Below are 21,672 nucleotides of genomic sequence, written 5' to 3' on the forward strand. Positions count from 1 at the left end.
ATGTGTTGGTTTACTATCGTTATATTGTGATTTTCTGGCTACGGTCATTGTTTTAAAGGCCTTGAAATAAATGTGTATATATTTTTAATATAACAACTGTTTGGAGTAGTTTGTAAGTGGTCTTGCTTTGTGTGCTCATTGCGGGCTTTCAGTCACCCTCACCCCTCTTGAGACCTAGTCTTGACCGCCGCGATCGCTACCTTGATTGGTCTGGCTCGTCCAGAGGTTACCCTGTTCCAAGTAATTAGGTTGGCCTTCTGAACTTCTGCGCCACCAGGACAGAGTTCAGAAATCCGTCTTAACACACAGGCCGCCCCACGCATAGGGCGGTACATTTTGCCCACTCTGGGGGCAGATGGGCACAGTAATGTGACCATCTGCCCCTAGGGTAGGGGCAAAACAAAAAACAAAAACAAAAATGTTGTTGGTGGGAGGTGGGGCGCACCCAACCACCAGCGACTTACGTAATGAAAAGGGGGTGGCCCTCTCCCCCCCAACCCCAAAGGAATGGGGGGCCACTCATGTAGCCCTCTCTGGGGGCAGATTGCTACTGCAATCTTGCAATCTGCCCCTAGGAAGGGGCAAATGTGATTTTACTGGAGGTCAGGGTCAGTAGACCAACAGGGATTGCTTGAAAGGGGGGCCGTGATAGGAGAGTAGTAGTTATGATTTGTTTTTGCTGGGGAGACCATAGGTATCAAATGTTTTTTTGTTTCGTTTACAGCTTTTTCTACGCGAGCAGCTGCAACGTTATGGGAGTACTGTTTTTTATTATTCTACGTTTAGGGCCCATTGTCAGTGGGGTGGGTGGGGCTGGGGCTGGATTGTTGGTGGTCTGGGTGGGAGTGGGCCGTCTGGGGAGGTATTTTGGTGGGCTGGGACTGCAGGGTCAGGCCACAAATGTACCCCCATGCCAGCATAACATTGGTGTTTCCCTGGGAGCGGCTGTCTCCCATCTGGGTTGACCGTCCCCAAGCCCAGGCTGCACCGCTGACTGTGCTGCGTTACAGATGTCACCTACGGGAAGGATTGGGGATCCTGCTGGGGCTCCCCAGAACTTCGACTGGACTTGAGGACATTCGACCTACATGGGAGGCAGTCGCCCAAGGCCAGGGAAATCACCACCCACCTTCCTGGAGCTCTGGCTGGCCTGCATTAGAGCTTCTCCGTCTGGGAAAGGACGGGGACCCTATCGAGGCTCACTGGGACCGCCGCTGTGCTTGGGGGTGGTTAACCCACATGGGAGATGAATGCCCAAGGCCAGAGACATCACCCCCGACCATCCTGGCGCTCTGGCTGGGCTGCGTTATAGAATCTCCCTCTGGGAAGAGATGGGGACCCTGCCAGTGCTCCCTGCGACTGCCGCTGCACTTGGGGATGGTCAACCCACATGGGAGACAGCCGCCCAAATCCGGGGACATAAACCCCCCACCCTACAACTATCTTGGAGATCTGGCAGACCTGCAGTACAGCTTCTCCCTCTGGGAAAAGATGGGGACCCTGCCGTGGCTCCCTGGAACTACCGCTGTGATTGGAGATGGTAGACCCAAATGGGAGACGGATGCCCAAGGGTGGGGATATCACCTCCAACCGTCCTGGAGTTCTGGCTGGGCTGCGTTACAGCTTTTCCATTCGGGGAGGTACTGGCCCACTGCCGAGACTCCCTGTTGGGGAAAAGCTGTAACACAGGCCAGCAAGAACTCCAGGACGTTTGGAGGTTATGTCCCCGGACGTGGGCATCTGTTTCCCATGTGGATGTACCGTCCCCAAGCACAGCAGCAGTGCCAGGGAGCACCTGGCAGGGTCACCTTACCTTCCATGGGGAACTTCTGTAACGCAGTCCAGCCAGCATTCCAGGATGGGCGGGGGTGATGTCCCTGGCCTTGGGCAGCTGTCTCCCATGTGGTTTGACCACCCCCAACCCCAGCAGTCGGTCCAGGGAGCCCCAGCAGGATCCCTGACCTTTCCCAGAGGGTGAAGCTGTAACGCAGGCCAGTCAGAGCTCCAGGAAAGTCAGGGGTAATGTCCCTGGCCTTGGGCAGAATTTACCTCCGGGAAGGGACGGGCACCCTGCCGGGACTCCCTGGGACTGCTGCTGCACTTGTGGTGGGTCAACCCACATGGGAGACGGGTGCCTAAGGCCAGGTACAATATCCCAAACCATCCTGGTATTCTGGCTGGCCTGTGTTACAACCTCTCCCTCTCGGAAATGACAGGGAATGCCCGGGCCTCCCGGGAACCACCGCTGGGCTTGGGGACATGCAACCCACCCATGGGAGTCAGCCGCCAAAAGCCAGGGATATGACCCCCCCTACCATCCTTGAGCTCTGGCTGGGTTGTGTTACACCTTCTCCCTCTGGGAACGGATGGGGAGCCTGCCGAGATTCCCTGAAACCGCAGCTAGACTTGTGGACGGTCAACCCACATGAGGGAGAGCCACCCAAGGCCAAGGACATCACCCCCAACCAGCCTGGAGCTCTGGCTAAGCAGCATTACAGAATTCCCCTCGGGGAACGGACAAGAACACTGCCGGGGCTCCCTGGGACTGCCGTTGGACTTGTAGACGGTCGACACTTGTTCTTTTCCACCCAGGTAGGTGCACCCACACATGTGAAGTACTGTTTTCATCCGGACACCTGTGGGAATTTGGGACTTTGCCGGGGCTTGTGGGTAATACATTCTAAGGCGATTTGCAGAAGTCAGACCTCTGGATTTCCACGAGTGTCTTCTTTTCGGAAATGCATGGGGTTCCCGGTTTTCCTTGGTGGCTTCGACACCCTAGGCCGAAATCTGTAGGTTATCCACAAGAGCAAAATACCTCAATATCTGCTCTGCCGAAGGGCTTGGGGTTACCAGTGGTTTAGCCTTTTCCCTTTTCGCCCAGGTAGGTGCACCCGAACATGTGAGGTACCGTTTTTGTCAGGACACCTGTGGGAATGCGGGAAGGTAGGACATTTGTTGCATTCGCTTGTTTTCATAACGCTTTCATACATTTGCTGCTGCAATTTGTCACACAACCCTTTAATTTCCGAAATGGGACCTACATTTAGTCGCTGCTTTAGGCACTATATGCTTTTGTAACTTGCACAAGTCACCTACCCTTCCAAAGGTCTGCCTGCGCTCTTTCAGAAAACGTATGCTTGCTAACCAGAACCACATTTGTTTTCCTTATTTACACATGCTAAGCATGTCTGTTTAGGTCGTAAGCATACAAATCCTGTGTACTATGGCTCAGTGTTTGGCTTGTGGTAGTGCTTGTTTTGTGAAACATTATGAAAAATGTGTGATTTCCTAACTGGAAGAGTTGGGGGGAATGTAGCGGAGCATTGCTTTTCTCAGAATTCACAGAAGCCATTGCTGTACCGGGCCAACCATGTCCAACGCTTACCTTTTTATTCTATCATTTTTACAATTTTTCCCCAAATTATGGACATTTTCCCTACATAGTTGTTGCCTGTCCTGCGCAAATAACCCCTTCCTAAACTTGGAATTTTGTCTACTTTTCAGAAATGTATTCCTTTCGGTCTTCGCATTCAGCTTTCCTACCCTCCTCTTCCATTCCGTCCACGCATGCCCTATTGGAAAAAATTGGCAAAATCACCTACCTCTCACAAAACGGATGGTAACCATATAAAAATATTTATTTTTAGTTTCCGTTCATCCTGTTCTTGAAAGCCTGGAAAATGGCGAATTCAGCACATCAAACCATTTGTTCCTAGCTCTTACAAGGAAAAGACCACAGGCTTCTTTGTACATAATTTTATTGGAATTTAATTTTCTGGCAAAATATGCTCCTTTTTTGGTTATTTTCCCTCACCCCCTTACAGCACTAGGATTCCTGGTGTTCTGACTGTCTACATGTGGGAAGAAAAAGGGCAAAATTTGGCCGCGATATCTCATGTAACAAAAAATGTTACAAGGGATTGAATGGTGACATACCGAAATCACCAAAAAAGGCCTTGGCACTGGGAGGGGGGGGACCCTTGGCAGTTAAGGGGTTAAAAAACAAATAATTTCTATAATCACCTTCGAGCTATGTTGGGAATTTGCCTTTGAAAGGTAGATGTTCCAAGCCATCACATAGATAATGATCCAGATATTAGAACTTTCCACAGAAAATTGTCATTGAAGATCTACTTGCCCTCGCAATCCACTATATGCCCGCATTTTAAGAGATAAACACAAAGACTCACAAAGAACGGGACCAATCTACTCCGCCTGGAAGTGTCTATATGGCACTCAATGTCTGCTCTTACACTATGCAAGTCTCCTCACTCACGCACTCACACGCCACTGTCTTACGGTTCTGACCCCTGCGCTTCCAGGTTACAGCCAGAATGCCAGGAGGAGGAGGACGGAGGCGGCTTGATCCGCTCGTTGTCATCCTGCATCTGCAGCCGTATGGGCCTGCGTAGGCCCCAGGAGATATTCAGAAGCCCCTCAACAATGAATTCCCCTTCTTCCTGTAATGCAAGGAACAATCATTATTCATACTTTCAAACTCTGGGCAAAAGGTATTGTTCACAGGAAAAGCAACAACATAGCAGCCAACACCAAGAAGAATAATAGAAACTCACATGTGTATAAATCCCCTTCCCACTTCCGCTCTTTTCATTACTAACCTTTGGAAATAGTAACACTGTGTGGCAGGAATGTGCATGGCATTGTGCCATGAGCGAGGTCAAATAGTTTAGGCACATCACTCTTCTGCGACACCCTTAAAATCCTTTCTAGGTCCCTTGTGCCTCACCCTTAGTACTTAAAGTGTTACATTTAGACGAGCAATAGAAGAAAGAAGTGGATTGAGGAGGTAATAAAATGTCTGCCTGAACCCCTCCCCAAACCCCTATATACCCACTGAATGGCAGTCATATATTTTGCCAGTTATGAAAGACGTGTTCTCAGAGAAGGATGCAGTTTTACTTATGTGGGCTACACTAAAGACACTTCGTGGAAAAAGGTATCATAGGGTTTGGAGCAAGTGTGCTGAAGTCACATCTTTTGGGCTGACTGATATGGTTTGAGGAGCCATGAGAGCACAATGGTGCCACCCAGTGTCGGCTTGTCTATAATGGTTGACAGGGCGCCAACCAGACAGAGCCGCTGCCCATTATGCACGTGCCATGCCAGCCCAGCATAAACACAGAGTGCACCATCAGCTGCTTGCTGCAGATGAAGGCGCGCTTCTGGGCTGGCTTTGGAAATGTGGTTTCCCTTTGACAGATTCTTTCCCCACCACACGTTCAACGGACCATGCAAGGCTGGGGGCATTTTGCTTCACCAGCCTTGCATGGCCCATTTGTGATGCAGGTTTTGCAGGTTTGGGAAATGCACCTCTGAATGTGCGTAGGAGGTGCGTGTGCGCTTCCCCACACAATTAGATGGCCGAGGGTGCTGTATTTGGAGCGCTCCACCGCCAATGTGTAGGAACCGAGAAGCGCTCTGTTCATGCAGCGCGGGAGCCAGACAGCTTTATTGGAGGCACTGGCAGTAAAAAGCAGAGGCCGGAACAGGGCTGAAGGCAAGATGCATTTTAAAGTATATGTTACGTGTACATGTATGGGTGTGTGAACAAATGTATAAGATGTATAGGTGGCTGGGTGCTGTGAGAAACCTGAAGGTGTCTCACACGCTAGTCCCTGGGTATCTGTCATCCAGGTGGCCAGGACACAGCCATTGCTTTTAGATCAAGTTCCTGTGGGTGAATCAGTACAGGAGGAACCCCTGGCTGTGGGGTCTTCTGGGAGTGGGAGACCAGATGGCCAGACGAGTTATCCCCTTCCCTGTAGCATTTTACCCCATCCTACCAGATAGGATACTTAGGAACTCAACCCTCCGCCCCTTTCACAACACAAACTTTCTCACAAACAGCCCAATATGAGAGAAAACGGAACAACACTGAAGTGTGTCCCTGACATGTCCCAATACAATGGTCAGGAAGGAGCAGGCAATTAGTGACCATCACACATACCTGACTTCCATTACACTTCCCCACACGGATAAAAGGCGGAGCACGAGAGCACACAGTGAGCGAGGCAAAGCACACGAGGGAACAGCACTTCCAAGATAGCAGTTTAACAAGAGGCAAAAGAGAGCAAAACAGCAGGGGATTGCAAGGAGGGAAGTGCCTTTGACCTTTTCGATGAGAAACTGTTACTTTCATGAGACCTTGAGAATTGAATGCGTAAGACCAGGAAACCAGGCTGAAGAATCCTGCATTGTGTGTCTGAGGTATCCGGGGCTCACCCACACCAATAATGAAGGCAGGGAGAATAGCCTGCTGCCGTGGTACTGTCCTTGGCTCCTACAACAAACAAACACCAGTGAAATCAACACAGTCAGTGTGTTGGGGATGCCGAAACCAGAGCGGCCTGTGTTGAATCCAAGGTTGCAAGCGGCAACATTGTATGGTGAACGCTGAAGCGAACAGTGTATGAAGCACTTGTGATAACCAACACAAGAAAAATTGGACAACAGATGAGTGATGGAACTTTGAAGCCAAGATACATTACCTTAGACAGAGTGGTCCAGCACCACGTGCGTGCTCATTCCAAAGTCTCTGTAAGGTATCCAACTGAAAGGTGGCAAATGCAAAAGAGTGACAAAGAATTGTGAATCGAAGTGGTCCTGCAACAGGTCAAGCAAAATCCTGTGCACAATCGAAAGTCTTCAATATTAATAGAGTAAAGAAAGTTGATGACAAAGTAGATGAAGTTGGTCCGAGCCCAAACGAGGGAGATCAGCCGCAAGCTTTTGGTTAAAGCAAGTTTGTGTTAAAGTGAGGAAAAATAGGGCCGAGCCCGGTGGAGGGAGACTAATTGAAACATTGTGTTACAGAGGATCTGAACCCAGCCGAGGAGGGTCTGGGGGAACCGTGAATCACCCGAGAAATTGGGTACATAAAATTGGATACATGAAATTCCTATGAGCATTGTGTTAAAGGGGATCTGAGCCCAGCTGAGGGGGGGTCCGAGGTGAATAGTTAATCACCTGAGTGAGACATTGAGTATTTGTAAAATTCTAAGAGGAAAGGAAGTTATTGTTTGTTTGTCGCATCAGGCCCTCTGAAAGAGGAGAGTTTGAAAGGCAAAGAGACTTGGGCACTGCAGGCCTTGATGCTAATGTGTGAACTGCAGCCTCATGCCAGAGAAGCCAGAGACTTTACTAAGCTCGAGTGTACCACCTTGTCCTGTGCTGAAAACGTGGGGAAAGGAGGCCAACAGCCTGAATATCCTGACATAATTCTTGAACACTTTCTTTTGCATAACATTGTTTCCCACACTATTTGTATTCAGAAGGATTGGCAATAGGTTTATTAGTATAGGCCCTTTTATTTTGACAAGACACCACTAGGACTGCATTATTATTATTTGATGGACGTAGCTTGCTCCCATATTTAGATTTAGGATTAGAAAGGAGTTTTTCAAACCTTTTCTGAAGTTCAATAAACACCCTTGAAGTGTGGTCATTTATGTCTGTCTTACTGTTGATACCATGCCTTGTTTACAGTGCTCTGATGAGTTACTAGGTGTTGTCACTTCTACCCAGGAGGGAGACCTTTCCCATGAGGCTAGGTAGGTGCAGCCGCTACTCAATCCACATAGGGGTGGTTTAATGAGAGGGAACCATCATGGGGAGGACACCCCCCGGGGATAAGGACAACCACCTGGGGTATGGCCTGGTAAACACCATTGCACCAACACATACTCTAGCTCCTCCTCCCTCTCGTAATCGCTTTTAAGACAGATACATGTAGACATCAGTGTGATCACAAGTACCACGATGAAGAAGAACATGGGAACTACAAAGATCACTAATTATAGAAATGCTGCTAGGAGGTGGCCATGCAGAGGCATGAGGATTGAGACCAAGAAAGAGAAAAGGGACTTGCAAAATGGGTCGAAGGAAGCCTTGCTACATTGTATAAAAACTGTCAATGGGCTAACTGATGTGTGAAGCCCAACCAGGATGAGCTGGGAGTGCAGAGTTCGTCTGACGCAGGAGTTTTCGAACTCGGTTGACACACGGAAGGAGAGAGTGGAGGACGCCGGCAGTCGGCCACATGATCATCCATGCAGGTCTGTAGGAGTTGGCCTGTGCAACCAGCGAGAAGGAAGGCATGCAGAGGAAAGCTCCCGGTGGAGTCGCCATCCAACAGCAGAAGGCAGCCTGAAGAGCCTGCAGAAGCAAGCTGGAGGGCCGCTGTCCCCGGAAGCTCTGGCAACAACCTACACCCAAATCAAGGTAATGGGTGGTGCAGGAGACCCGGAGGGGATGCAGTGGCGCAAGTAATGCAGGCGAAGGCTATCCCCCTCAACACCTTGTTAACCACAGTGCCCAGGGGATCCCGAAAGGCCCAACATGAAGCACAGCTCTTCTTCCTCATCCCAGTGGCCGTACCAAGAAGGCCACTGACCACCAGGGAAGGGTCGAGGGCCCCAACCAAATTCAGTTAAGCAACATAGTAGACCATCCTCATAGTAGTGGCAGGCAAAGGCCTGCTACTTATAAGAGAAGGGTCGAGGACCCCAACATTAAAAGAAGTGAAATGTAAAAAGGAGGAGACCATCCTCATCATGGTGGCAGGCATAAGGCCCACTACTCATAAGAGGAGGGTCAAGGACCCCATCATTAAGAGAAGTTAAGTGTACAAAGTGTGCATCAGAGGAAAGCTTCCTCATGTCAGTGACAAACCCAAAATCACTGACCAACAGAGAAGGGTCAAGGACCACAACAATAAAGAACTGAGTCAAGGAGAAAATCTTCCTCAAATCAGTGGGGAGGCGAAGCCCACTGAATGCAATAGCATGGTCTGGGACCCTGATGAAGAAAGTGTGAAAAGGGTCTGGAAGCCAGCAAAGGGAATACCAATGAGAAAGAGTGGAAATGTGCCTATACTTGGAAGGAATAGTAAACTATAATGAATGACTGTCTAACATACCAGGGGAGCTGGGGGGCATCAGAGGAAGAGAGCCATTCCCCTGGTCCTGTGAAAGGACGTGGAAGTCCATACAAAGTCCAGGAGAAGGGAGTCACGCTCCTGGATCAGGATCTAATCACTTTGTGATAACGATTGTGGAAGCAGATATCGATATCCGGGAAGGGAGTCATTGCCCCTGGCTTGAAATCTTTTGAACAGTTGTCAAAAATAACTCTCAGCATCCACCAGGAGAAGGGAGTCATTCCCTACTGGAAGAACATTTGTGTTATTCGATATCCTTAGTTGTGCGACAGGGCAAGGGAGGGGAACCGGGGAGAACAAAACAGCGATCTTACTAGGCCCAGTGACATTGAGAACGCGCAAGGGCATGGGAGAGGGGGAGGGGAAAAGTGCATGGAAGGAGGGAGAAGTGGAAAGTGCGAAGCAGAGGAGAAACAGATAAATAACAATAAATAAATAATAAAGGCAACAAACAGTGGTAATGCAGCCAGCAATTTGCAAGTGCTAGGTTTAAGGCAGCAGACAGGGTAGGTCTGATAAGTGCAGAAGAAAAGCGGGGGGCTGTATGGGTACAGATATAGACCCCAGTGCAAGGGGTGGCCCAGAGGCAGTGCAGGAGGGTGGCAGGGTGAGCAGGTACTTGGGCCCAAAGGACAGAGGGTGGCCAGGTGCACAGTGCCAAGAGAGAACAGATCAGCAGGGGAGAGGGGGAGCGAAGGCAGAAGAAAAGAGGACGGTCTTGAGGTGCTTCTGGAACCGGAGATGGTTCTCCTCAAGTTTTAGAGTGGCAGGGAGGCTATACCAGAGGGAGGCCCCAGCCGAAGACAGAGATCTACCCCCAGCTCGTTTCTTTGAAAAACGACTGACCCTGAGGGAGTCGGAGGTAGAGAAGTGAAGAGCTCGAGAGGGGAGTTATTTGCAGAGGGATAGCTGAAGGTATTTTGGACCCAGGCCCCAGAAAGCCTTGTGGACAATGCAGAGGGTTTTGAATTTAATCCTTGCATCCACTGGGAGCCAGTGGAGAGATTTCAAAGCTGGAGAGATACAATCCCAGGGCTTGAGGCCAAGGACAAGTCTCGCAGTCCTGTTCTGGATTAGTTGCCGAGGGCGGAGAGTAGAGGCAGGTAGATTTAGAAAGAGGCTGGTACAATAGTCCAAGCTAGAGAGAACCAGAGCTTGGGATACCATGAGCTTCTGGGGGAAGGAGAGGAAAGGCAGAGTACCTCTGAGGTGGTGCAGTCGGAAATTTGACTTTTTAGAGACCTCAGATGTGGGCGTAGAAGGAAAGGGTGGAGTCAAAGATGACCCAGAGGTTCTTAGCCTCGCAGTTGGGGGTAGGAGGAGGGCCAAGGGAGGCCGGCCAGAGAGTGAGGGGAAAGGATGGTGAAGGTGTGCCGATGAGGAGGCTCTCCGTCTTGCTGGCATTCAGACAAAGATCATTGGCGGAACACCAATCTTGAATGGCAGTTAGGCAATCAGAGATGAGAGGGGGAGAGGAGGTGGTACAGGGCAGCCTGAAAATGAGTTGAGTATCGTCAGCGTAGCACTGGAAATTTGAGCAGAAAGGGGCAATGCAGTGGGCAAGAGTTGCCAGGTATTGATTGAAAAGCCAGGGCGAGAGGTTAGACCCCTCGGGAACACCACAGGTAGAGAGGAAGATAGATGAAAGGATGGACCCATGTTGGACCTGGGAGGGTCGATCTGAGAGGAAAGAGGTCAGCCAGGCCAGAGCCTAATCAGTGATACCCAGGTTTTCACGGAGACGGTTGAGCAGGATGGTATGGTTGACTGTGTCAAAGGCAGAAGAGAGATCGAGGAGGATGAGGACAGAGGGTTTCTTGAGAAGAGGGTGCACAAAGGAGTGCTTCAGAGGGGAGGGGGAAAGATCCCGAGGCAAAGGAGTGGTTGCCAAAAATCAGCAAGGGCGGGAACGAGGGTGTCAATGTGATCCTTGAAGGTTTTAGAGGAACAGGGATGAACCTGTTTTGACAAGGCTTTCATAGATTGGACATGTCTAGCGACCTTGTCAGGGGTGAAAAGAGGAAAGGACAATAAGGATGGTGGGAGGGTGGCTAAAGGAGGTCAGCAAGCACAGATAGAGAGGGGAGAGAAGGGGTGTGGGTGGAGAGGGTGGACAGGATGTCCTGGGTTATTTAAATGGAGAGGCAAGAGCATTGCAAAGAGCCTGGGAGGCAACAGGAGGGGTAGAGACTGCAGCAGGGTTGGCCAGCTCCTTGCAGATTTTAAAGAGTTCAGCCAAGTTGTTAGATGCCGCAGAGACACGAGCTTGAATGTGGACTCTCTTCTTGGTGAGGACAGAGAGTCGGTATTGCCTTTGTAGCAGGCGACAGGCCAGTTTGTCAGAAGATGAACAGGAAGTCCTCCATTTCCTCTCAGCTGCCCTACACACGTTTAAGTGTAGCTAGGTCAGAGTCATACCAGGAACTGCACTTGGCTTTGGACTTCAAAAGGATCCTCATGACAGGGACAAGAGCATCAAGCGTATCAGAAATTGAAGAGTAGAGCAGAGACAGGGCTGTGTCAGGATGTGAGACAGCCAAAGGTGGAGGGGGGGGGGGAAGTGGCGGCAAAAGCCTCAACTGACACACGCTTCATGGGCCGGATGTCCGAGAAGGTAAGTGGCTGTGTTGGGGTAGGCTTGGCTTGGGGGGGGGGGAGAGGGAGAGATGAGATGAGAGGAAGAAGTGATCGCTCCAGGAGAGAGGAGTGGTCAGAGGGATGGAGAGGGGGAGGTCAGAGAAGATCAAGACATCGAGTGTGTGCCCTGCAGAGTGAGTCGGGCCAGAGGGGAGGATGGACAGGGAGAGGGAGTCGCAGAGGTCACAGAAGATTACAGAGGAGGAGCAAAGAGTCTAAATGTATATTTAGGTCACTGAAGAGGAGGAGTTATGTCGTAGAGGCCAGGAGGGAGGGGGAGTGGTCTGTCCACTCAGAGAGAAATGAGGTGATTTGACCAGGAGGCCGGTAGATGGTAACCACAGTAAGAGAAGGGGTAGGCGAGAGAGAAAGCCTACAGACAAGGCATTCAAAAGAGGAGTAGGTCTGAGTGGGAATGATAGAGGCAGGAATCCACTCAGGAAAGATCAGGGATACCCCCCACCAGACCGGGAGGATCTGGGTGCTGAGAGGATCATGTAGCCATCAGGGAGGAGAGTGTCAAAGCTCGTGACAGAGCTGGCCGTGAACCATGTCTCAGTAAGACCAAGGACATCAAGGTCTAGTTCTTCAAGGAGGTGGCAGATGTCAGAGGAGTGTTTGACGGCAGAGCGAGAGTGGCAATATGAAGAAGGTTGCCAGCCTTAAAGACCTTCTGCGGAGGGGTACAGATCAGAGGTACGCCCTGCGGAGGAGAAAGAGCCCTAGGAGGGGCAGAGGAGGAGAGTGAGGGCAAGGTAGCCAAGGGGGAAGAGGAGGGGACAGAAGGAGAGAGGAAATTGATGAGGCGAGGGAAGCGCCTATCAAAGAGGAGGAGATTGGCCTGAAGGCCTTGGACCATGACAGTGCCATTTAGGTAGGCATTAATGATGACTTTAGAGGAGTCGAAGGAAGCCATGAGATCTTCCCAGCGAGTGCCACCATTAATGGGAGAGGAGATAGGGCAAAGCACAGAGACCATATGAGGAGTCCATAGATCTGGCGAAGGAACGACAGAGGATGTGGGTAAGGGTCTGTCTGGCAGAAGCATTGGAGTAAGTGTCGGTGATAGGAAGACCAGGGTTAGAGGCCAAGATATCCTTTTTGAATTTCTTCCTACCAGACTTAGTGAGATGGGAAGGATAGTCAATGGAGAAGCAATTGGAAAAGATAGGAGAAACAGAAAGCGCCATTGGGGTGGAAGTGAGGAGAGGATAGAGATACTGAGGTGGCTAAGGCAGGTAGGTGTGGGACAAAAGAGTGGTGAGGACACTGGGCTGGCAAGTTACAGAGAAGAAACAGTATACAAGCAAAATACAGAGAATTTCGCAATAAGCAGCAAGATTTGACTTTTTAGCACAAAGCAAAAACAGCAAGATTTGACTTTTTCAATCTTGGAATCGGATGTTAGCAAAAGGTTTTAGGAAGCAACAAGCAGAAAGAACAGTGATAGTCAAAGGCAGTAGAAGTGAGTCCATAAGGAGGGAACTAACCCATAGTTCTGGTGGTGGCAAAGTCAAGGCAGTCCGGATTTCTTAGAGGAGTGAGGTGGCAGCATAATTTTGGTTAAGGTGCAGGGAGGACCCCAATTAGCGTTCCGGAAGTGGACAGGGAGCAGACAGGGGCCTTGGAAGTGGGCCTTTGCTGAGAGGGCCGGCTGAAGCCTGCCGGTCCCTGACTGGATGGAAGAAAACACTCAGCAACCAATGGGAGTGCAGGACAGGGAGAGGTGGTTCAGCACAGCATGCCTACACAACAAAGAAAACCACGGTGGCCATCTTGGAAGGGCCAAAAACAGTCAAATAAGCAGCAATAGTAGGGAAAACTTGTACTTTCAAAATAGCAAGGCAGCTCCAGGCATTAAAAAGCTCAAAAAATGGCTGCACGATGAAAATGCCAAATAAAACAGTCCTTTCCAACAATTTTATGCAAATGTCCTCTTTTAGGTATAATCCCTACCTGCCCAAAACCCTCAAAGCTCTGTCAGATTTGCCATATCCTTTTCCCAATTAATAGCTGAGACGCAACAGACTTCTCTTTTATATCATTTGCCAAGTTCCAGCAATCGTCAGCTTTGTGCAGAATAGAAACTTAATAGAGAGACCTGCATGTAAGCCCTAAACCCCGAGGTCCCAGACTCTGCCATTGATAGAAATTCAACAGTGGTTTGCCGGTAGGTGGACTGCTTAATGCTCCTCTTTGACTATTGAAAGAATTTGTCCACATGGCAGGGATGACACCAGAGCGCCCGGAAGCGTGACATGGAGGGAAAAAGTGACAGTAGTGGAACCTAGGGCAGCATGGAAAGCAAGATGGTGGATGCTCTTTTTGACAGCTCACTCAGAGGAGCCGCACTTGAAATTGCAGAGCAAGCAGCCACAGCTGTTTCCAATCTGACATCTGCACACCTTAGAGGGGTATATAAAGGCAAAAAAAGATGCCTGAAGTGAAGAGCAGGGGTGGATGTTGGACGGAGCAGTGTTAGTGGTGCGAGGAAAGAATAGTGAGCGAGCAGATAGAAATAACAAGATGGAACGGCAGACGTAAGGAGAGCCAGAAGAAAATAGTGTGATGAGAGGGAATAGAAGCTGTTCTGAATGGTAGAAGGGTGAATTAAAGAGGTGAATCAGACGTACGGGGAGAGAAATTAGTCAAGAAGGTGGCATAAAGCTGAAAAGGAGAGAAGAGCAAAGAAGGTTAAGATAAATGAAGTGGAGAGGAGAACATCCAAGGAGGCGAGATAGATCATGGGTGGGCGGGGGCTGGGAGTTTGGGGGGAGTCAAGAAGGAAGAAGAGAAATTGGCAGGAGAGGAGATCACACAAAAGTGGGATATATCTCAACATGGAGAATGAACAGCTGAGGAGGAGCTACGGTTTGAAAAAATATCAAAGGGGAGAGTACAAGAGATCAGACGCCAGGAGAACTGAAAATCAGTGAGAAGGAAAAAGATGGGGGTGTGAACAGCCAAAAACGCCAAGTGAGGAATCGGAGAAGCTGGATGGGGAGGTAAGAGAGCCCTATTGTGGGTAGTGAGGGGGAAAAGACAAGCCAGGAATGGCAATAGGGGCGCAGAAAGGGAAGAGAGTTCCTGCCAAAGGAGGACTTGTTCATCCCTTCGTAGTCAATCACCAGTAAACTGGGCCGCATATCCAAAGCTCACTGGACCCAATGAGATCTGAAGAAGCGTAACCCAGCTGTGGCAAGACCAGAGGCAAGCCCGGGTCCCATGAGGCTAGAGGTGGTGATGACCACACAGTGAAATCATGCATTCCAACTACAGCAACAGCACTAATGAGAACCAATCAAAGCAAGAAATACCTGCAGGGGCCACTTGGCAGAGTGATTTATTGGACTGCCAGGAGTCACAGCCTCAGTGACGTGAGGGATGGACAGGTGTACTATGGTTCTCAAACCAAATGGAATTGCAAAATGCCACTTAATTTACCTGGTTCGCCCCAATCGCTAGGTCTATAAAATTTTCAAAATAAATCTGTTTGAACCTTATTCCTAGAGTTGGGAATTGTCTGTTGATCCCCCCCCCCCCTTGCCACGACACAGGGGGGATATTGCTTGTTCTTGATAGCATTCTGCCACAAGAAAATTATAAGAGAAGTATCTACTGGTTGATGTGGAAAACAGAAATTAACTTCGAAGCTAAGAGAATAGTTGTTGGTGAGCACCATCTTGTGAAAAGTGGGCCTGGCTGAGTGTCGGCAGTGTTTCAAAATCACTAGGACACCAGGCTGAAGTAAATGTTACTAGAAGGCAGTTTTCAATGTAATCCCATTGTGAATGTCGCTCCTCATGGAGGGGAATGTAATCCCATTGTGAATGTCGCTCCTCATGGAGGGGAAACAACGTACAAGCCCATCAAATTGTCATCTGAACGTTCCGTCCAAGACAAAGATTTCAGTCATGTTCTCCAGCAGGATCCAAATGGCAGTGACAACTATTGCATGCAGTATTTTGATCAGAGTCTAATTAAGGGCTTACACACATGGAAGATCATTAACAAAGCAGGAGAGGGAGTTTATCTTTTTTGCCAAGGAGAAAAAAATTAAAGCAATGTCCCATGTGTTAGACTTGAATTCTCTCGAGTCCTTCCACGTTCAGGTCTTAAATGGATGTTATCTACCAGGCTACCTCTTAAAGAACCAAGCTTTTAAGTTCAGAATTTGATGGAAGTAGAAAACGGTCTCTTCTTTCGAGAAAAAGGGGGTCCCTTTTAAACCGAGCGTGTGAACTGTGTCCATTAAATGCATGGACAGCAATCTGAATTATGTCAATGTGAACAGAAGTAATACAGTAACATCTGCCACTATTCCAACAGTGGGGTATGCCTTCTAGAGCTCAGACCTTTTCAAGTGTGTAATGAAGCTAAATCCACTTGGATCAGTGAGACTTTGCAAAGAGATTGAATTGGGCCTGGGTCCCAGGTTTTCAAGATCCAATTGTACACAGAAGGGTGAAACCTCACCGCAGGTGAAGTTTGGGAGTGGCTGTCCAGTCTATCCATGGACACATTCTTTACTCTTGTCGGATGGGTGGTAACAAAGGAAATAGTATCCAGCCCTTGTTCCAAGGGATTAGCATGGCTTCGCTCAGGCCGAGCACTGTTCAGGCTGGCAGGCTGTTACCGGCCATGGCCGCCCCGTCAGGGCATAAAAGCCACAGTATTATTTTTGCATCAGTCTACCAGTAAGCATGCCCTCCCAGGTTATGTCGATTGTATTGGTGACCAACAGTGGTTATTTTATCAGTAATCATGCAACCAATCTTTTATCTGACTATGATAAAATGTTTATTTGCACACAGGTAAGGGCGCTCAGCCAAACAGGTGGCTGGAAATGCAGGCAAGAACACACTGTGTACTGCCTGCTTTTTCCAGCCACACGAGGTTCTTCCCTGGGTGTCGCGATCTTGATATTGTGGGTAAGCAACAGGGAGTCTCTCTGCTTTTGCCTCCCCACTACCCCCCCACCTGAGGCATTGTGCACCCTTGCCCCGCCCTTCGACCTCCCTCCCCACTTGCCTGCTGGACCGGAGATTTGTGCTCCAGTCCTGGCGTTCCCTCCAGTCCCCAGGGATTTCCATGGAAATAGAAAATTGACTATGCTCTATTTAGTATGGTGGGGGTCATCTTTTTTTTGTCTCTGTTTTCATGGGAGATTGCGCTCACGCAATATGCACTGTGCCATGTTCTCCCATGAAAACAAAACTATTTTCGCACCCCGGTGCTCTGTCCGGGCCTGCCTAGGAGCAGGCTGGCAGGCCGTTACCAGCCATGTATGCGACACGATGTGGGGGCGGCAGCCATATTGTCTGTACCTGTTCATGAACGTCAATGCAAAAGGATCAGTGTGGAGGACAAGTCACTCTGAATCTCGAGGCTGCAAAGCGGTCACTCGAGCCAACTCACAGCAATGGTCTGTGCTGGCTAAAAAGTAGAGGCACTAAACCGGTCTGATTCTACTAGCATATGGAAGTCATTATTGGCGGCCTCTAAACCAGTCAGAATGCTAAGAATGCTGTTATTGACTTCATCCAAAACATTCTCGCTTTAGCAACAGTATTAACAGCCAGCATTGCATACAACATTTTAAGTGCAAATAGATTTGCAGACCTCAGAAGGCCAGTCCTTCTTTGAGATAATGCTCTACACCAACGTATTGCCCTTGGCTTTGCCCTGGATATACTGTGGGAGGCATTATAGCACAATAATGTTCCCTAGGTGTAATTACATTTTAAAGTTAGTCCATGCCTGGTAGATCTAAAAATAAATAAGCAAGAAAATCACTAAATAGCCCCTTCCCTGGTGGAAAGGCTTCTTGTGTTTGCCAGCAATCTCAGCTTCAATCCATGTCTGGGAGTCACTGCAGACCTTGAGCCAAAGGAAAATTAAGGTTATTCCTGACAGGGCAGGGCAGCGCATGTAAAAGGCCAGGGAACTGGGGCAGTGTAGGGACATTGCCGGGATTGTATACATTACTTCTAGTCCCTCGAGCCCTTGATGTGTGTCCTCGCGATATGCTGTAAAGAACATCTTCGAAAATTATTATTGAAATGTGATGATGAGGTTTACAAACACACTGCACAAGAGCTCATGATTCTCACATGACATTAAAAGCAAAACACTACATCACAGGGAACCTCGTGACAAGAAGGAGACAGGCCCTGATTTACGAACCCTAGGAGAACCGTATCTCGAAGACCCAATCACAGAGAAAGATTCCTCACTCTGTCCTCTGCGAGGGACGGATAAATCATTTGATTGGTGTTCATGCGCGCCCATGCAGGAACTCTTACCTCTCGGTGGCGCAGCTGCAAATTCTGTCCTTCGTAGTACAGGTTGTAAGTCTTGAGATGGGTCAGCAGCTCGTTTCTGGCAGAAGGCAAAGCAGAGGATAATTGTAAAAATACAGAGAAAGTGACAGATTGGACAAAAAAAGCATCTGCTGTGCACAATATACAGCACTTAAGTGGGGTGGTAAATTGAGGGGGTCTCATTCGGGGTAGTGGTCTAAGTACCAGTGCTTAGGCCACGCCCCATAAACGAGAGCCCTCCCAACCCCTGCATTCAAGGAGCCGAGGTTAAAGAAATGCCTGCCGGGGTCGCTGACCCTTCCACGCAACCCATTAACCACACAGCTCCTTGTATGCAATTGGCTGCCTGCTGCATGATGTCTCTATTACTAAACAGGAGGAGGGATGGGTTGGCCAAACTTTACTTTTGTTTCTGAGTACCAAGCACGGTCAATGGGCTTTTTGCTGCATGTTAGCTCTTTACTCAGAAGCTAAAGGAGAGGTAGGTGAACCCAGCACTCCTACTGTTTCTCAACAGAGACAGCATGCAGCAGGTTTAGCCGAAGCGCTGCTCGGTTGCACGGCCGACTTCAGGTTTCAGCATTTTGGATTAGAAAAAAGAAAAAAGGCTTTTCTTTGTCTAATCCGAAATGCTGACACCTGCAGGCAGCCGTGCAACCATGCAGTGCTCGGCTAAACAGCTTCATGAGAGGTTGGCGTAGCTGGGGCTTGTCGGGGTGAGCTCGGTAGGGCCCTGGTTCAGGAACCCATCTCAGAGACTGCTGGGGATTGGCCTCAGCTATCACCTGCCCGCTTAAAGCCCCGACCAAGACCTTTGCGGAGGACACAGAGTGCATTTTACCATTCTAGAGTCCAATTCAAACCCTCCCTGTGCTTTAAATTATGTTAGCAAATTCATGTAGATGTAATGCTTGGTGCCGTGATCTTCTAATGGCAGAGAGATTATTTTTCTGAAAACCAAACTCTGTTACTCCTTTTCCTCAGAGGCAACGTACTAATATTCATGTCTCATCAACTTCTTCCTGCATGACCCCATCTCTTTTAATCACTGTGGGTGTTACTCAGGGGGCAGCAGAATGTCTGCAGCAGTCATCCCGCCATATGCGATAGCTGCAGAAACACTTACATGAAGAAGTGGGGACTGGTTCCTTCCATCCCCAATAAAGGCTTAAACAAAATATAAAAACTCAAATGGGCAAAAAAGGTTTAAAAAAAAAAACTATTTTTTATCTTTTTTTGTCCTGATGAAGATTCCTTTGATCTAAAGAGTCAAAACCTGTTTTGACAATCTGGGACATGAATTGTCCCCCCTTTCTGACCCCTCCCTTCTAAGGAGGCGCTAGACGGACAGCCTACATAGCGAGCTGCCCCTCTGGCTACCGCTCCCGGGGACATCCAACACCTCACCTCCTCCTCCCAGCTGAAGGTGGAAGTGGGCATCCCCAGGTCTGACACCTCCAGTCACGGGTCCAGGAACGCTCATAAGGCAGGGGCTGTGGTTACTCAGTCACTTTTCCGCAGACCCCGCTTTAATTGGCAAATCAATTTAAAAATCAATCCATTGGAAAGCACAGTTATTTTGAAAGGGAAAAACGGGACTGGGACTTGGCTGGGTACAAGCGTGAAAATCCCCCATACAGGGAGGGGCAGAGTGCGAGGTAAGCATGGTTCTCTGCCTTACCCTTGGGGATTTGCGCCTGCTGCCTGGACCTGTGCCATCTCGACCACCTGCATCAACGTGCCTTGTGCATTGCTGCTGCTGATCTTCCCCGAAATCAGTCGGCTGCCTCGTCTGCCTTGGCTTCTGCTTTCCTCTGGTCGGGGATCAGGATCGTTGGAGTGTCCAGTGCTTGTGGTTCATCGTGCCTGACACGAGGGAAGCGCGCATCGACGTGAGGTGCCGAGGGGTGAGGGAGGGTCGGGTGTGGGTGCAGAAGTGGGCGGATTGGGTGAGTGCAGGTAGCGATAGCGGGCGGTGCAGGGTTACATAGCGGGCTTTGTTGTAGTCAGGGATTGTACATTTCGACTACTTGTTTCCTAACCCGGATTGTATTCAAGGGTACGCAATGTTGGCGGACGAGATTCACATGGGTTACAACACTGTTATGGGTATTTCAACTGGCCGGTGAAAAATAGGGGCCGGAAAATTTTGCATGCTGTCAGGAAGGCATGGTAGCAACAGTAAGACGGACATAAGTGACCACAGTTTCAGGGTGTTTATTGAACTTCAAAAAGGGTTTGAAAAAACGACTGTTTAATCCTAAATCTACAGATGAGAGCAAGCTACGACCATCAAATAATAACAATCCTAGTGGTGTCTTGTCAAAATAAAAGGGCCTATACTAAAAAAACATTGCCAATCCTTACCTCTAAATACAAATCGTGTGGGAAACAATGTTACGAAAAAGAAAGAAGTGTTTGCAAAAATGATGTCAGGACGTTCAAGCCATTGTCCTCCCTTCCCCATGTTTTCAGCACGGGATAAGGCGGTTCACTCGAGCTTAGCACTCTGGCTTCCCTAGCACCTGGATGCAGTTCAATCATTACCATCAGGGCCTTCTGTGCTCAAGTCTCTTTTCCCTTCAAAGTCTCTTCACTCAGAGGGCCTGATGCGACAAAATAAACAATAAGTTATTTCCTTCTTTCAGATTTTCACAAGTACTCAATTTCTTTGGCGATTCACTATTCACCCCGGATCCCTCTCAGCCGGGCTCAGATTCTCTTTTACAATGTTCTTATCATATTGTTTCTTGGGTGACTCATAGTTCACCCTGGATCCCCCTCAGCCGGGAACATATCCTTCCTCTTACACAATTAGTCTCTCTCCGTCCGGCTTGGATCAACTTCATCTACTTTTTTTTATATTCGTACCATCAAAGACTTTCGAATGTGCCCAGGGTTTTGCTTAACCTGCTGCAGGACCACTTCCATTTCACAGTTCCTTTCCTTGTAACATTTTCCAACTTTAAATTGGTTACCTAAAAGCGACTTTCGAATGAGCATCCACGTGGTGCCAGACCACTCTGTCTAGGGTATCGTATCTTGGCTCCAAAGTTCACTCACTCATCTGCTGTTTTAATTATGTTCACGTTGCTTTCCATACACTGTTCTCTTCAGTTTTCACCATGCAATTTTACTGCTTGCAACCTTGGCTTCAACACAGACCGGTCTGGTATCAGTCTCCCCAACTCACCGGCTATGCGGACTTCACTGGCGCTTCTTTGTTGTAGGAGCAAAGGACAGTACCATGGCGGCAAAAGATTCACCCCGCCTTGACTCACCAGCTATGCTGGCTTCACTGACACTGCTTTGTTGTAGGAGCAAAGGACAGTACCATGGCGGCAAAAGATTCTCCCCGATTTGACTATCGACGGAGGAGAGCCCCGGGTACCTCCGACATACAACACAGGATTCTTCAGCCTTGATTCCTTGTCTTACTTTTTCTATTCCCAAAGGTTCATGAAAGTTATGGTCTTTCGTTGAAAATGTCAAGGGCACTTCCCTCTTTGCAATCCTCTCCGGTGTTGCCATCTTTCGCCTTGTATTAAACTTCCATCTTGGAACTGTGGCTTCCTCATGTGCTTTGCCTTGCTCAGCGTGTGCTTTCATGCTCCACCTTTTATCCATGTGAGGAAGTGTGATGGAAGTCAGGTGTGTGTAATGATTAGTAATTGCCTGACCATTGTATTGGGACATGTCAGGTATACGGCCCGGGAGATCGTCCATTTTCTCTCAGCAAGCTGTCCTTGA

General features: G+C 48.9%; 1 protein-coding gene across 9 annotated transcripts in view; it reads right to left on the minus strand.

Annotated features, from left to right (window-relative positions):
* RASSF2 (Ras association domain family member 2) overlaps positions 1-21,672 on the minus strand; it is a 466,003-nt gene that overhangs the window by 110,903 nt on the left and 333,428 nt on the right. For 8 of the 9 annotated variants that reach the window (XM_069618869.1, XM_069618868.1, XM_069618864.1 and 5 more), the window contains 2 exons: positions 17,905-17,980; positions 4,303-4,463 (listed from right to left, as the gene is read on the minus strand). In XM_069618869.1, the coding sequence (XP_069474970.1) occupies positions 4,303-4,463; positions 17,905-17,980 (237 nt within the window). The remainder of the gene's footprint in view (positions 1-4,302; positions 4,464-17,904; positions 17,981-21,672) is intronic. The other variant, XM_069618871.1, reaches the window with a different exon arrangement.

This window comes from Ambystoma mexicanum, chromosome 10 (genome assembly GCF_040938575.1).
Source record: "Ambystoma mexicanum isolate Mex_15411 chromosome 10, UKY_AmexF1_1, whole genome shotgun sequence".
In the NCBI taxonomy this organism is placed as follows: domain Eukaryota; kingdom Metazoa; phylum Chordata; class Amphibia; order Caudata; family Ambystomatidae; genus Ambystoma; species Ambystoma mexicanum.